The 14,188-nt window shown below is 49.4% G+C and overlaps 1 protein-coding gene across 1 annotated transcript in view; it reads left to right on the top strand.

Moving 5' to 3' along the window:
* Positions 1-14,188, top strand: part of WNT5B (Wnt family member 5B) — a 66,639-nt gene that overhangs the window by 50,581 nt on the left and 1,870 nt on the right. Inside the window, exons 2-4 of the mRNA XM_030959554.1 lie at positions 639-769; positions 1,470-1,717; positions 7,162-7,454. Of these exons, the coding sequence (XP_030815414.1) occupies positions 639-769; positions 1,470-1,717; positions 7,162-7,454 (672 nt within the window). The remainder of the gene's footprint in view (positions 1-638; positions 770-1,469; positions 1,718-7,161; positions 7,455-14,188) is intronic.

Here is a 14,188-nt window from a genome sequence, read left to right as displayed (position 1 = left end):
CCAGTGGGGAAGGGAGAGGGTGTTTGGACAAGAGGAGCCTTTGAATGTTTTCTCCTGTCCTTCTCCCCTGCCCATAAAGCCGTCATGCTCCGGTGCCAGCCCTATCCGCACTGGTCGCTGGCGGCCCGGCCGAGCCTCGCAGACCCCCGCCCGGGGCACGGGGCTGGGGCGGTGGTGTGGGGCCCTTCAGAGGCTGTTTTGGGGAGGGGGCCGCTCATTTCCGAGCCGCCTGTGCATCACCAAGGCAGCGGGGCCAGCGCGGCGCTTTGATGTGCCCCGCCGGCTCCCGCACACCTGCGGCCGCGGGGCTCACGGCACCGCCGGGCCGGGGCGCGCTTCAAAGGCGGCCGGGCCGGGGGCTGCCCGGAGGCTCCGGGAGACCCTCCCGACGCCCGCAAGGGCGAGAACAGCCCTGCCGTCTGTGCGCTGCCCCCGGGCCGGACGGGGAGCCCCGGCAGCGCGGCCCCTGCCCCGGGGCCGGGGGCGGGCGGGAGGCAGGGCCGCCGCCGGAGCCCCCGGGAGGCGGCGGCCGGGGGAGGGTCCTGCGGGGTGGGAGGGGGCGGCAGCCGGGCTGAGCTCGCCGCGCCCCCGCCGCACGCAGGCCCCGCTCCAGGGCTTCTCTCGGCACTTCTCCGCAGGGCGCCCCGTCCCGGCGGCCGGCTCGGCGGGGGCTGCCCCCGCAGCCCACCATGACCGGGCCGAGGCTGGCCCTCGCCGCCGCGCTCCTCTGCAGCTGCACCTCGCCGGTGGCCGACGCCAACTCCTGGTGGTAAGTGAGGGGAGCCGGCGGCGCCTTTGTCCGCCGCGGGCCGGGGACCGGGACCGTCCGAGCCGAGCGGCTGCTCCTGCCCTGCGCCCTCCGCGGGAACTTCCCTGCCCCCCGGGCTTCTTTCGCAGCGGCTCGCTTCTCTCCGGGTTCCCCCCCTCCCGCTGTCTGTGCCCAGTTTCGGGAGTGGTGGGACGCAGCCCCTCTCCTCCAGGCATTTCTGGGCTCCTTTTGTAGGGGCTCGCTGAAATGCCGTCCGGGCTTTAGGATGTAGGGAATGCGTAGGGAGTGGATGGGTAAGGTTTCCTACCCGCTGCCAAAAGCCCTGGGAGCAGCCGCGGAGCCCCTTCCCCCGAAGAGCGGAAAATAGCCTGGCTCCAAGGCAGCAGGCATCGCTCGCTGGCGCTGTGTAAAATAGCTGCTGGCTTTCTTCTGCAGGGAAAGTGCTGAGCTTTCTCTCTGCCCCCTCCCCATCCCGGGTGTTCTCTGTGTTTAAACTCGGGTTACAAGCGAACAGTGTTACTCCCGCTAGAGCCCTGGAAAAGCCTCGCATCTGGCAGAGCTGTGGAGGGAGGCGGCTGACATGAGAAATGCGCCCGGGCTCCCGGAGCGGAGCTGGGCTGGGCTGGTGGGGAGAGGTGTCGGACGCTTCGCAGAGGGGGCCTCTCCCTCCACACTCCCTGGGATGTTTTTCTCATCGTAGGTCTTTGGCCATGAACCCCATCCAGAGGCCTGAGATGTATATCATCGGCGCCCAGCCGGTGTGCAGCCAGCTGCCGGGGCTGTCCCCCGGGCAGCGCAAGCTCTGCCAGCTCTACCAGGAGCACATGGTGTTCATCGGGGAAGGGGCCCGCAGCGCCATCAAGGAGTGCCAGTACCAGTTTCGGCAGCGGCGGTGGAACTGCAGCACGGTGGATAACACTTCCGTCTTTGGGAGAGTCATGAAAATAGGTAGGAGCACCTGGAAGTACAGAAGTACACCCAGCAGTACAGGGATGTGCTGGGCCACTCTGTCCCGTCCATCAAATGCACACGCAGGAGTGATGAGCCCCATTAGCGCGGCTCCTAAAGCTGCCTCTAACGAGCTCTCCCATTCCCGGGTGTGCAGGCGCTGCCCGAGTGCTGCCTGTGCCTGGCTGGTGGCACCGATGCACCTCGGCCACAGCAGGAGGCAGCGGGGGGGCGAGGGGGACACAGTTTCTTTTGGGGGGAGCCCGGGAAGGTCAGGAAGAGGAGGGCTGCCTCTGTTTGGTGGGCTTCTTTAAAGGTAATGAGGGAAGAACCCGGAGGCAGGAACAATGGCCCCGTGTTATCGTTCCCAACATCTCGGACGGGGAATGCAGCCCTGAGATGTGGGAAATATGGACTCTCCGGGCATGGAAATTCCCCCAGTTCCCCGCACTGCCACTTTCTGTGTAAACCTAAGAGATTTTTATAATTCCTGCCCTGCTGGCCGTAAAAGGCGCATTGACAGGCCATTGCTGCACTTGAATTGAGGTGTGACCTAGCTACATTGTCCCAGCTCCTTTTGAAATGCAGTCATCTGATGGCAAGAAACTGAGAAATCCGGGCTCGGTTTGATATGTCCGACAGCCAGGCCAATAAAGAAAAGGTGTTAAAACAGCCACACACACACACACACACACCTCCCTCACTCTCCACAACCCCTGTCTGAAGGTTTTGTTTCCCACCCACAAAGCCAATCATTTACACAGAAGAATCAGAACTATTTCTCGGTTGTGAACTCGAGGGATGGAAAAAGACCTTCAGCTCCTGTACCCCCAGTATTGCTCACACTGGTTTTGGCTTCACTCTCAAAAGAACTGCATGAGCAGCAGGACACGGAGAGACAATGCATCTTTAATACCTCTGGGGCGTTTAAGAGATAGGGCACAAAGTCCTGTGATCTCTCCTGTTTGATCCTGAAATTCATGTGTCACCCTAGAGAATTCTAGGGATATTTCTGCATGTGTTACTCAATCTTGCAGAATTTCTAATTCAGCACACCAAAGCTGTTCTAATTCCTCCCTTTCTGCCCAGCTCATACCCCAACAGTTCTTCTCTGGGGTGCTCCCCTGGGAAATGGTGTTTCCTGGAAATTCTTCCAGTTCCTGACACACATCCAAGGCATCTGTGCATCCTTGATCTCTGTGATAGCAAGGGTGGTGGCCAGATGGGGCTGTATGCAATCCCAGATTGTTAAAACTTGTGCTCTGGGGGATGAAAACTGAAATTTCATCCACCAAAAGACAGAAAATACACCTCCATGTCTCCTTTCTGATGTCACTCCTTCACATGTAACTTCTCCTAAAGAATGCTGTAAATTTCAAATCCCCAGAGAAGTACTTGTGACACCACAAGGATTCAGTTAAGTAGGAATCTCCCCTTTTGGAGCAATCCTCATTCTCCAGCAGCTTCCTGCAACTCTGGGTTAGTGTAGTGAGAGGGTCCACACGTGGACAAGAGAAGTAAGGGTGAAGCAGGAGAGAGCAAAGATCAGAGCTGAGGGATGAAAATCTGTCAGGAAGAATCAGAATATGTAGAGGAAGAAGGAACTAGAGTGGATAGTGGAATTGGGGGGATTTCTCCTCACTAAAATGAATTTGATCCTATGAGTTAAGATTGGGAGTAGATTTCTCTGTGTTTTAATGGAGTTGTTGTAGGTGTGTGGTGCGTCTGGCCACTAGTCCTGCTCCTGCTGTGTGGTTTGTGTGTGCATGCATTTTTTGAGTGCTGTTGTATCTGTGGTAGGAATCTGCTGGTGGCAGTGTCTGAGGTGGCTGCCTGCAGTTGCCCACTCTCTGCAAACCTGTCCCAACAGAATTTTGGAACCATTCTCTGCTCAGTTAGAGCACATTCAGATGTTTATGCTCCAGCACCAGGCTGCACAAAAGAAAGATGTCACTAAAGGTGTCCTGGGGTATTCCAGGATCTGTGGTGATTCATGGCTGTTATCTGTGTCAGTGATAAGCTGCTGTGGAGAGAGATGCTGCCTCTCCTCTTTTTTATAGCCTCACCTTCCGCTTTTACATTTTCCTACTCTGTAATGAATCATTGCTTATCATTGCAGCAAAGAGATTTTCCACACTGGGGAAGAAGACAAAGCCTTTCAATCTCTTAGGTTATGCCAGATATAAAGTCATTCTTCCCTGGGTTCATACTGTGTGTTTGTCTCCTGTTTTCAACCTCTGAGCCCCAAATCTGGACCACAGCCCTTTTTCTGTACTCTGTGCCAATGGCATGAGAAAGGTCTGGAGACCAGAATATCTGCCAGAGTGCACAGACATGCCAGATTGTTGTGGGGAGGGAGAGGAAGGGAGATAAGAAGGACCCAGAAGGTGCAGAGTGTGCCAACAACCCTTGCTGCCCACCCACCGATGTGAGCATGGCACATATGGGATTTCTGGAGCTGCGCTGGGTTGTGAGTGGGGAGGAGAACCTGACTTGGCCAAAGCCTGGGAGATCCGTGTGAGAGCACTTAGAAACCTGGAAGATCAGTTTCCTTTCCCCTTCAGAGAACTTGACTCTGCTCAGGAACAGGAGAGCTGGTTGGTCTGTGTTTAATCATTACACCTTCATTTTGTGCTTTTCATGGGAGTGAGGCAGTCCAGTGATACACAGCTTTTGGAGGGGCACCCGTAGCACTGGAGTAGGCTGCTTTGGAGCATTGTTTTCTCCTAGTGTTTGTGTTGTTATGAGACTTGCTCTTAGCTTTTAAATGGGTTTATTCAGTAACAATATATAATGATGTAAAAAATTACCCTTCCAAAGTTGCTTCCTGTTCTGTCAATACAGGTTTTAGGCTGCACGTGTGTGTATATAGCTCTTTATATACAGACAGATTCCTTACTGCTGCATTTATGAGGGGGAGAGGACAGAGCACCCCAAAAGGTCATGTTAGAATTTCCTCAGGGGAGGAGCGAACATATCTCCTCCAGAGGAATCCTAAATGCAAGGCTGGGGTTTCCAGGTTAGTCCAGTCATTTCTGGAGCCAAAGATCTTATCTCTTCTGCCCTTTCAAATGCTAAAGGGGGAAAAAAAAGAGAAGACAGTCATAAAAGGAGAGAACAAAGAGAATTTTTTTTCTCTTGTTTTTCTTCGAGATCTACAAACTTTGGGGTAATGCTTTTAAAAACAACGAGCTGAAACGAAAACTTTTTCCACTAAAAAAGTTAAAGCGACACACTTTTGTGTCCCCCAACGGGGGGAGGGAGGTACGTTCTTCTCCCATTTCCTTCTCGGGCAGCTCCAGAGAGGCGATGCTGTCGAGCTCCAGCTGCCGGAGCCGCAGCCCCGGCGGTGCCCCGGGAGCGGCCGCAGCCCCGCTCCCGGCGGGCGGGCACAGGAGGGCAGCAGAGCTCCGCCGAGCTCCCGGGGCCCGCAGCCGGGTGGATAATATTCGGGAATAACACCCCAGTTCACAGAGATGGTTTTCCAAGTATTTGCTTTGTGGGCAGCAAGGTGGAGGGGAGAACCTCACCCTGCTGTGACTTGTTCCAGCCTCTTGTCCCGCCACCATCCTCAGCAGCCTGAACAACTCGTGCAGATGCAGGGGCTGCACACTGAGTTGTGCTGCTGTATCTGACAGGTGGAGACTGTTAAAATGTGGACAGTAAAAGTGTAAATCCCTGTGTCTTTTCAGGGGTCTCAGTCAGGCTGTAAGGATGCTAAGCACCTGGAGCCATGCAGTCTCTGTTGCACGAGCTGTCGCAGTGTGAGGTCCTTTCCTGTGCATGTGTTTTGATCTCTATAGACAGGGAAGTGCTCTCCTTCAAAAGGATGATTGGTGTGTCCTCAGGGCTTTCTCCATACAGGTAGGGGCAAAACTGCACATTGGACTGTTACCTTAAAAGACTCACAACATGGAAAACAAACTAGATGAGTGAAAGCTTGATTTTGGTTACTGAATTTTGGTTACCCTAACTCCCTTACAGATCAGTCTCATCTAACTTGCCTCAACTAGTAGTCACTCCTCTGTATCTCTTGGACCAGGGAGGTTTGGTGAGCATAGGTCTCTTCTAATGACCTGAGAGTAAGGACCTCCCTTCTGTGTTATGTGTCCTGTAGCATTTTATCAGCTGTGTTCCAGAGCAGAAACCCTTAGTGTCCATCTCTCATTTAGGTGGGGTGAAAAATCCTAAGTTTTTCTGCCAGGTGGGTGCCATTTACAGCCTTGCCTTTGTCTTGGGTCATTACCACTAAGCTGGTGATAAGCTGCTATTAATTAGGGATTGTCAGCACGTGCAAATTGGAAGGAGAGCACACCAAATGTGTCAGCTCAGCCCTGCTGAGGGAGCTGGCACTGGGAGCCTCCTGAGCTGGTGATAAACTATGCTTTGAGGGTCTGCCCTTTGAAGTCAGCAAAATTTGCTTGAGAGCATCTTGCTGGGGTTTGGTGTAAGTAGCCCTTCACAATTAGATTGCTTATTCTAATGAAGCTTTGGCAGTTGTTCTCTTTATCACCTGCAAGTTTGGTGATGAGCACAATGGCTCTGAAGGTGTTGGTTCAGCTATTTATTAGACGTGTGGTGAGAGTGCAGGTGTGGATTGCCTCCTGGTCCCTCTCCCTCTCTGCAGACACTCGGCACTCGTGGTGCTTGGCCTCATGCAGTGCTCTGGCTGTGCTGGTGCCCAGGTCACACTGGGGCTGAATCCCTGCCAGGAAAACCGAGCTGGAGACCTGATCCAGCTGCATAGGGCATGCATGCCAAGCAGGGCAGTCCCTAGTAAATCTGCTAATGGAAAAGTATTTTCATTTATTATGGTCTACATGGGAGTTTTACTTCTTCCAGCTCCGTGGTTCTGCAGGCAGTGGAAGAGCCCCTGCCTTGATGTTGCAGTGTAAAAATGAGTTTCCTTCACTTTGTCTACAAAAAATTTTCAGCTGACCTTATGTAAACCGAAATAAGTGCAATGAAGAGGAGCCCACAAAGACTGCATGTCCCAATTAAATGAAAGCCATTTCAGAGCAGCAACTGGCTTAAGCAGAGTACTCCTTTTGCACAGACCCAACCTCGTTACTTGTTCTTAATGATTATTGGCAAATGCAGTGGCTAAGTCAGCAGCTGGATTTTCAGCAAGTGAGCAACCTTCCTGCTGGTTGAGAGTTTCCTCCAGGCTAGAATGAAAGGATAAAAGGGTCCACACGTGGAGTAGAGAAGTAAGGGTGAAGTAGGATAAAGAAGAAGGGTAAGTGAAGGGGAAAGAGGATGAGCAGTCCCTGCCTCTGGAGTTGCAATCCAGAACGGGATGGATCCCTTGCACTTGACCATCACACCCTTTAGTTCCAGTAGATTCTGTGCACCTTCTCAGGAGCCTGTTTGCACGCTCCTGGCTGTGTGTAGCCCACAGAATGAGACCTGTGTGGGGTTAATTTGCTCTTGCCCTCTCGCAGGCAGCCGAGAGACCGCTTTCACGTACGCGGTGAGCGCGGCCGGCGTGGTGAACGCCATCAGCCGCGCGTGCCGCGAGGGAGAGCTGTCCAGCTGCGGCTGCAGCCGCACCGCCCGGCCCAAGGACCTGCCCCGGGACTGGCTCTGGGGCGGCTGCGGGGACAACGTGGAGTACGGCTACCGTTTCGCCAAGGAGTTCGTGGATGCCAAGGAGAGGGAGAAGAACTACGTGCGAGGCTCCGAGGAGCAGGCGCGCATGCTGATGAACCTGCAGAACAACGAGGCTGGCCGCAGGGTAAGAGCGGTGCTGGACCTTTCCTTTGTCTCAGAGGGACCGTCAGAAGGCTGGAGGTAGCTGAGTATCAAATTCCGTGGGGTTTGATGGGGGATAATCCAGTGATGCCCCAGTAAAAGCATACAGTCGTGTTTTCTGCATTTTTGCAACTATTACAATGTTGACAGTATTACGGTTTTAAAGTCAGGTTTCCATTTCCAGTGAATTTTGGGGTCTCTTGAGATACTGTATGGCACACATATGTAGGCATTTAAGCTGTTTCCAAATAAACTAGGTGCTGTTACGGCCCATTTTTAAGGTTTATGTCTAAGACATTAGCTTCCCAGAGCTCTGAGAGTAACAGGCTGGTGGTGATAAGAAGAACCTTTTGGCAGGTAGAGTTATAGAATCACAGAATAATGAGGTTGGAAGAGACCTCTAAGATCATCGAGTCCAACCTATGCCCTAGGTGTTTTCTACTACCATCATTTAGATTTTTGGGAATATAAGGCCAGAAGCCTGGCTATCTCTGAAACTCAGGCCCTCGTTCAGTTACCTTGGCACTGGGCACAATAAATAGTTTGCTTTTAGGTGGCAAACATTTTCTGAGAAGATTCACACTTGTGATCTGAGGACCCCTAGGGATGGAGAATCCATCACTTCCCTTTGTAGTATGATACCAGCATTAATGACTGTTTCAACTCTGAACCTGATTATCATTTGAATTTATCTGACACCAGCTTCCAGTCAGTTCTTTTTGTGACTTACAGCTAAATCCAAAACCTTCTTAGTAATCAGAATTTCCTTGGCATACAAGTATTTATGTACTGTAATTTATTCACCATTCTTTCTTGACAAACTAGATTGAGCACTGAAGACTCTCTCAGTGCTCAGTCTCTCAGAGGTTCTCATCAGCCATCAAATCATTTTCCTGTCACTTTAGTGTACCCTTTCCAATTTTCCCATACCCCTTTTGCATGCATTCAGTGTGTGCACTTTTGCTTTTCACACAATTCCTCTGTCTGTGATTAATAACCTGGAAGGTGTAGCATCATTCATATGCAGTGCAGCTGTGTAATCCTGCCTCTTTCCAAAAGTAGAACAGGAATACTAACTTGAACGTTTGTGCATTTTCCCCAGGGTGTTTTAAATTTTTATCATTCTTCCCTAGAAGTAAGCTTTTCAAAGGTTAATTTTACTGCTAATTCATTTAAAAAATCCCATTAAGTGTACTTAGTCTTGCTCTTCTGCACATTCCCAAATAATATCCTTAGTTTCCTTATCAATATTCTGCCCTTTCTTACTTCTAATTGTTACTGAATTATCTTTCCCTTTCCCTTGGATGTCTGTCTTTTCTGCATGTAATTTCAGCTTCATTTTGACACCAAAGACGATTTGTTCCATTTTTTTTTGGTCGTGAAATTGGTGTGTCAGGTTGAAGCATTGCAAGTACTTCATGGTTCTTTTGCAAAACCAAATTGGGGTAAATTTGCAGTAGGTGAAAAACTGGACTTGAAAGCTGAGTTTTGGTTTGGGATTGGGTTTTTTTTTCGCTTGGATGGGTAGAGGCTTTGCATTGCTTAGGAAATGGGGGTGTGTGTGTGATGGGATAGTAGACTGAATGTGACATTCTTTTCTGAATTATTTGCTTTGGACATCCTACATGTCTGGAGCATGAACTTGTACTACAGATAAATATCCTGCGTAAAGCAAGGAGTGAACCTGAGACTCCAAGAGCCTTGAGGGGTCCAGAGGCAGAGTATGGCCCCTAGGCTGAGGTGCCAGGTGAACTGCAGTAACAGATATTAAATGAACACAAGTAATTTTAGATTAGATTAAATTAAGGGGAAGTATAAAACATGTGTAATTAAGCTCGTAGATTTAAAACAAACAAACAAACAAACAAAAACCCTCTGATAAACTAAGGGAGCTGGTTAATAAGCTCAGCTGAGGAACCTGGATGTGGAGGAGGTCTGGAACTTTTTCAAGTCCAAGATGCTAAAGCCATTACAATTCTGCATGCCAACAAGAGTAAAAAGGTTGTAGGAAGAATATCCAGACCTCACTGAATGAATAACTGCCACAGAGAAGCTGTTAGGAATAGATCAAGAGCCTACTAACAGTGGAGGGGGGAAAAAAGATAGCAAATAAATAATGAAAAGCTCTGTCTTAGAGGTCAAGAAGTGTAAAGAGGAGGTGAGAACAGTAAAACTCATGCTGAGTCAGACCTTGAAAAGGCTAATAAAATAAACAGCAAAAGTTTTCTAAACTTTGCACACTGGAGGAGATTGGAAGAAAGGAGGCAGCCAGTGGGGATGGGGCTGAGTCTAAAGGCAGAGAAGTTTTGGTACCCAGAGTGAGTGAGTGCTTTGCCTTGGGCTTCAAATTGGGGTGGGGGACACTGGATATCTCAGAGGAAAATAGGAAATAATTTGAGAGACTTTCTCAAAGCTGGGTCACACAATCATTTAGAACATTACTGATTTTCTAAAAGCAGACTAGGTCTGATAGGTCACATTTATGTGAACTTCTGTGAAACATTTGAGGTATTTTCCCCATGGGAAATTCTTAGTAAAACTGGAAAATGTAAGGAAATTTGCAGTAGCTATGAGATGGACAAGAAACTGGTTCAAGGAAAGAAGCCAGTAAGTTGTGTGAAAAAATGTAGCTTGATTTTAGTGGAGCTTAATTAGCAGAGCTTATCGAGGACTTGCCCTTAGGATTTTTGTTTCTTAGCCTCAACACAAGTGCTGGGAATGAGCTGATGAACTTTGCTGTTGATGCAAAGGTGGCAGGTATTATGACCGCAGAGGAGAATCTGAATTTTGTACAGCAGCTAATGACACTCAGTAAAACAACATTCAGACCATCATTTGAGGCCTTGCATGAAATACAACTTTAGTCATTAGGAAAAGAGTAGGAAAGAATTGGTTGCAGCAGTTGGCTGCAAATAGCTGCAGATGTAATATGGCTTGGAAGGTGGTAAATATCCTGTAACACACTAGACATAAGTCTTTTTATACAACATGGGGGAATACTACTGCCATGTATTAAGCTCTCGTGAGGCCCCACAGTATTGTGTGTTCTCATATTCCCAAGTAAAATGACCTCAGACTAGAAAAGGCTTGTTAGGGCTGACCCAAGGGATAGGAATCTTTTCTTAAGAAAGTGTGCTAGAGCAGCTTGCCATATTTAGCCTAGTAAAGTGAAAGTGGAGAGAGGATATGACTGATGTCTGTGTTCGTGGGAGAAATAATAGGGAAGGAAAAGTACTTTTTAAGCAAAAGGCCAATTTGGCACAATAGCAAATGGGCATAAAGTAAATACATATAGGCTGGAAATCAGAAAAATATATTTTATTAATTATTAAATATTATTAATGGTGGCTGAAAACCTAATTGCTTTTAAAAGGGCATCCTATGCATTTAGGGAAAAATGTTACTTGAAGCAGTGCCTACAATAGCAAGACATCGTATTTTATAACCCAGGAGGTCCTGTCTAGTCCTGCATTCCTAAACCTCTGAGATACTGGTTTTGTAAGTAGGAAGGTGCATATGAGTTAAGTCCTCATTCCCAGAAGTTTATGCTGGAAGAAGAGGACTGCTGGAGACCCAGCAGTGAGCACTGCAGAGTGACCACCAGCTGCCACCCCACTGCAGCCTTGCCCTGCTTTCACAGCCAGGGCTTCAGCTGATACTTTCTGATTTTTGGCACGTCCCTTCACTTAGTTTCCTACGAATGAGAAAGCTCTCCTTGAATCCTGAGGAGCTCTGGTGGCAGGACAGAGATTGTCCCCTCTCTCTGTGGCTCTCAGAAGGAGCTGGGGGGGACAGGAGGGAATCAGATGTCTTTTGTCTTTCAGGCAGTCCTGACCCCATCACCCCTTCACTCCACATCGTAGTCCTTGTGGTGGTGGCTTCTGGCTTTATTGCTCCTGTTTGTTTGTCTTTGGCTGTTATCTCAATATGTCCTTTCCTTCCATCTGTCTTTTCTTCCAACTGGTCTCCATTACCCTCTCTTATTGCCCCCCTCCTTATCTGTGGCTCTGTCTGGCAGGCTGTGGCAGTCAGTCCTCCCCCTGTGTTTACCCAGCCAGCATATGGCAGCCCTCAGTCATCAGTCACTCCAGCCACTGCCTGAAGAGCCTGCAAGGGGGTCTGCTTAATTGACCACAGAGGAATTACCCATTAATTCTCCTCCTGCTCCCATTCCTGCACAAAGAGAATTGGAAAAGAACTTGGGCTTATGGGAAGGGGCTTTAAGCCCTTCCATTAGAGGCATTTTCAGCCTGTTTAAGTGGCATGGCCGTCGGTCAGGTCCTGCCCTCAGAACTGCTTGTGGGGTCTGTTATTCTCTACCTTGACCCGAGCTCTGTCAGAGAGGAATTCTCCAATCTCCTCTGCTTTCTCCTCCTCTGGGCAGTGAAGGGGGACAGTGGGAGAGTCATTCAGCAGCTGAAGCTGTGTTGGCTCCACAGCACGTGGGTGGTGGGAGCTGTGGGGGGCTGAGTGGCACTGTGCTCACCTGTGAGCGCTGGTGGCACTCTCCTTCCCCAGAACAGCTCCTGCCCACATGGGCCAGATGTTTTGAGCATCAGTTGCCTAAAGCCAAGTCAGAGTGAACTCATTCCCATGACATTAACTGAAGGGGATTGAGTTGCAGTGTTTTTCTAAAGGAACAAAGCCCAGGATTAGGAAGAATCATAATACTTTATAAAAACACATGCAAGGGCAAGGGAGGCATGAGTGGCCTGGGATTTGACTGAACCATAACCAAAAAGTGCTAACACAGGCTTATAACAAGCAGGCTGGCAGTGTAGTGAGGATATAGTAAGTGTCTGGTGCTCAGGAAATTTAGCTGTAGCCTGTCTGGTCATAGTACAGCAGGAATCCTTAAGTAACAGTGTGGTTGGTCCTCTGCAGTTGTAGTTTGATCCAAGACAAGTGCTTAACTCCCAGCTTGTAGCTGTTACATTACACTGTGAGGGATTGCCTTAGTAAATTGAGCTCTGAGGAGCAGAACTAAAGCTTTTCTAAGGGCTCACTCCATTGACTTTCTCAGGAGCTGGATTGGCCTCCATGTGATTTAGCCATTAAGCCAAATTGAATCTTCACTAGCTGTCAAAAGCACTAGACATTAGCTAGGCAAGGAGCAACCAGTTGTTTTAGGAGAACTCTGACCTCTCCCTGCTGGTCCAGAACGTTGTTGTAGGCAGAAGGTTTTGCTTGCAGTATGCTCAATTGCCTTAATCATCTTGGCACGTGAAAGCAGAGAGCTGGGAAGCTTTCTTCTGTGTCAGTGAGTGAGGCAAAAAAGAAACCTCTGTGTCTGGCTGCTTTTTTCCAGCAGAAAACCTGTCTGGAAGACACATGGCCATCTCTTTCAGAGCACCCTGTTTTGTTCTTGTGTTCCTTGCTCTCCCCCACCACATACAGCTGGTGGTAATTTTGCAGCTGATGCCAAACATCTCTGCTTGGCATGCAGGATCTGGCAAAAGCGATGCAGGATGGTCTTGGGAGAGCAGATGTGAGCCTGATGGTGAGAGGATGATGAGCCAAGGGCTGGGGGTTAAGCTGCTGTTAACACAGAGTAGCTCTGACACTGAGGGAATGCCCAGCTCTTGCTTTGCAAGCTCTATCAGTGCCTGAGAGCTGACAGGAGCTCTGGTGGCATTGCACTTCTGTACCTGTCTCTGAAATGAATGGGAAGAGCAAACCCAACCTGCATTCCAGTTTGCTTTCCTTGGTTTTTTATTTCTCAGTATTTCTCTCACCTCCCAGCTAGCGTGGGGAGGAGGAGAGTAAACAGGAGAGTTTCCCTTCACATCCTGAGCTCGCTCTGATGAGGGTTTTACACTCTGAATTTTCAAGACTCTTCGCTAACTGTGATGCTGGATTTCCAGGGCTGTGATGCATCTGCATCCCCCGCAGGATCCTGAAAATGTAGCTGGAAGTGTCTGGGAAAAGACAGCACGGGAAGCTGGCGTGTGCTGTTGAAATCCTGGCAGTTCTGCCTGGCGACAGCCGTGCTAGTGGAGGGAGCCGGGCACGAGATGGCGCAGGAACGCAGCCAGGGACGCCTGGGGAGCGCCTCTGAGAGTGCAGGGATAAAATGTTTCTGAAATCGTGGAATGTTCAGGGGAGTTAGAAAGGAAAGATAGATAGGCTTGGTAGGCCCTGAGAAAATGTTAGGCTGCACCTGTATAATCATTTAATGACTATGATAAATGGTATGATTGTTAGATGTGATGATTGTTTGGTAATTGGGTATAATTATTGTTTGATCGTAACAAGAATCGTGAGAAACAATGTTAAGGGGTTTGATAGAAATTACAAAAATCCATGCTTAGATGAAATCACAATGTAAGCTTAATAATTAATATGTAGTTATGTAACAAAAAAGGTATAAAAACACGTTCATCCTGAAGCCATGTCAGAGTCAGATTTGGGTCTGCACCCCTGACACCCAGAGCTCTCAATTATAGCACCTTCATTATAATCATTATATGTTCCTGAATGCTCACACCTCGAGCTGCCTTCCAGGGAGATGTGTCTATCTCTGCACCATCACCCCTGCCTGCCTCTCTCTGGGCACTGCCCCTGGATGAGCTCCTGTTGGGGGAGATGACGGGAAAGGGTGTGGGCCCGTGGATTTGTTTCCAAAGGATGCAGATGTATCCCTGTAATGATAGTGCTGGTTCCTGGTGCAGGTAGTAGGAAATGGGCTGGTTCCCAGGTGTTCCCTTTCTGCAGCAC

This window comes from Camarhynchus parvulus, chromosome 1A (assembly GCF_901933205.1).
Source record: "Camarhynchus parvulus chromosome 1A, STF_HiC, whole genome shotgun sequence".
Taxonomy (NCBI): Eukaryota; Metazoa; Chordata; class Aves; order Passeriformes; family Thraupidae; genus Camarhynchus; species Camarhynchus parvulus.
The sequence above is the reverse complement of the archived record's forward strand: the minus strand, read 5'-3'. Positions and strand labels throughout refer to the sequence as shown.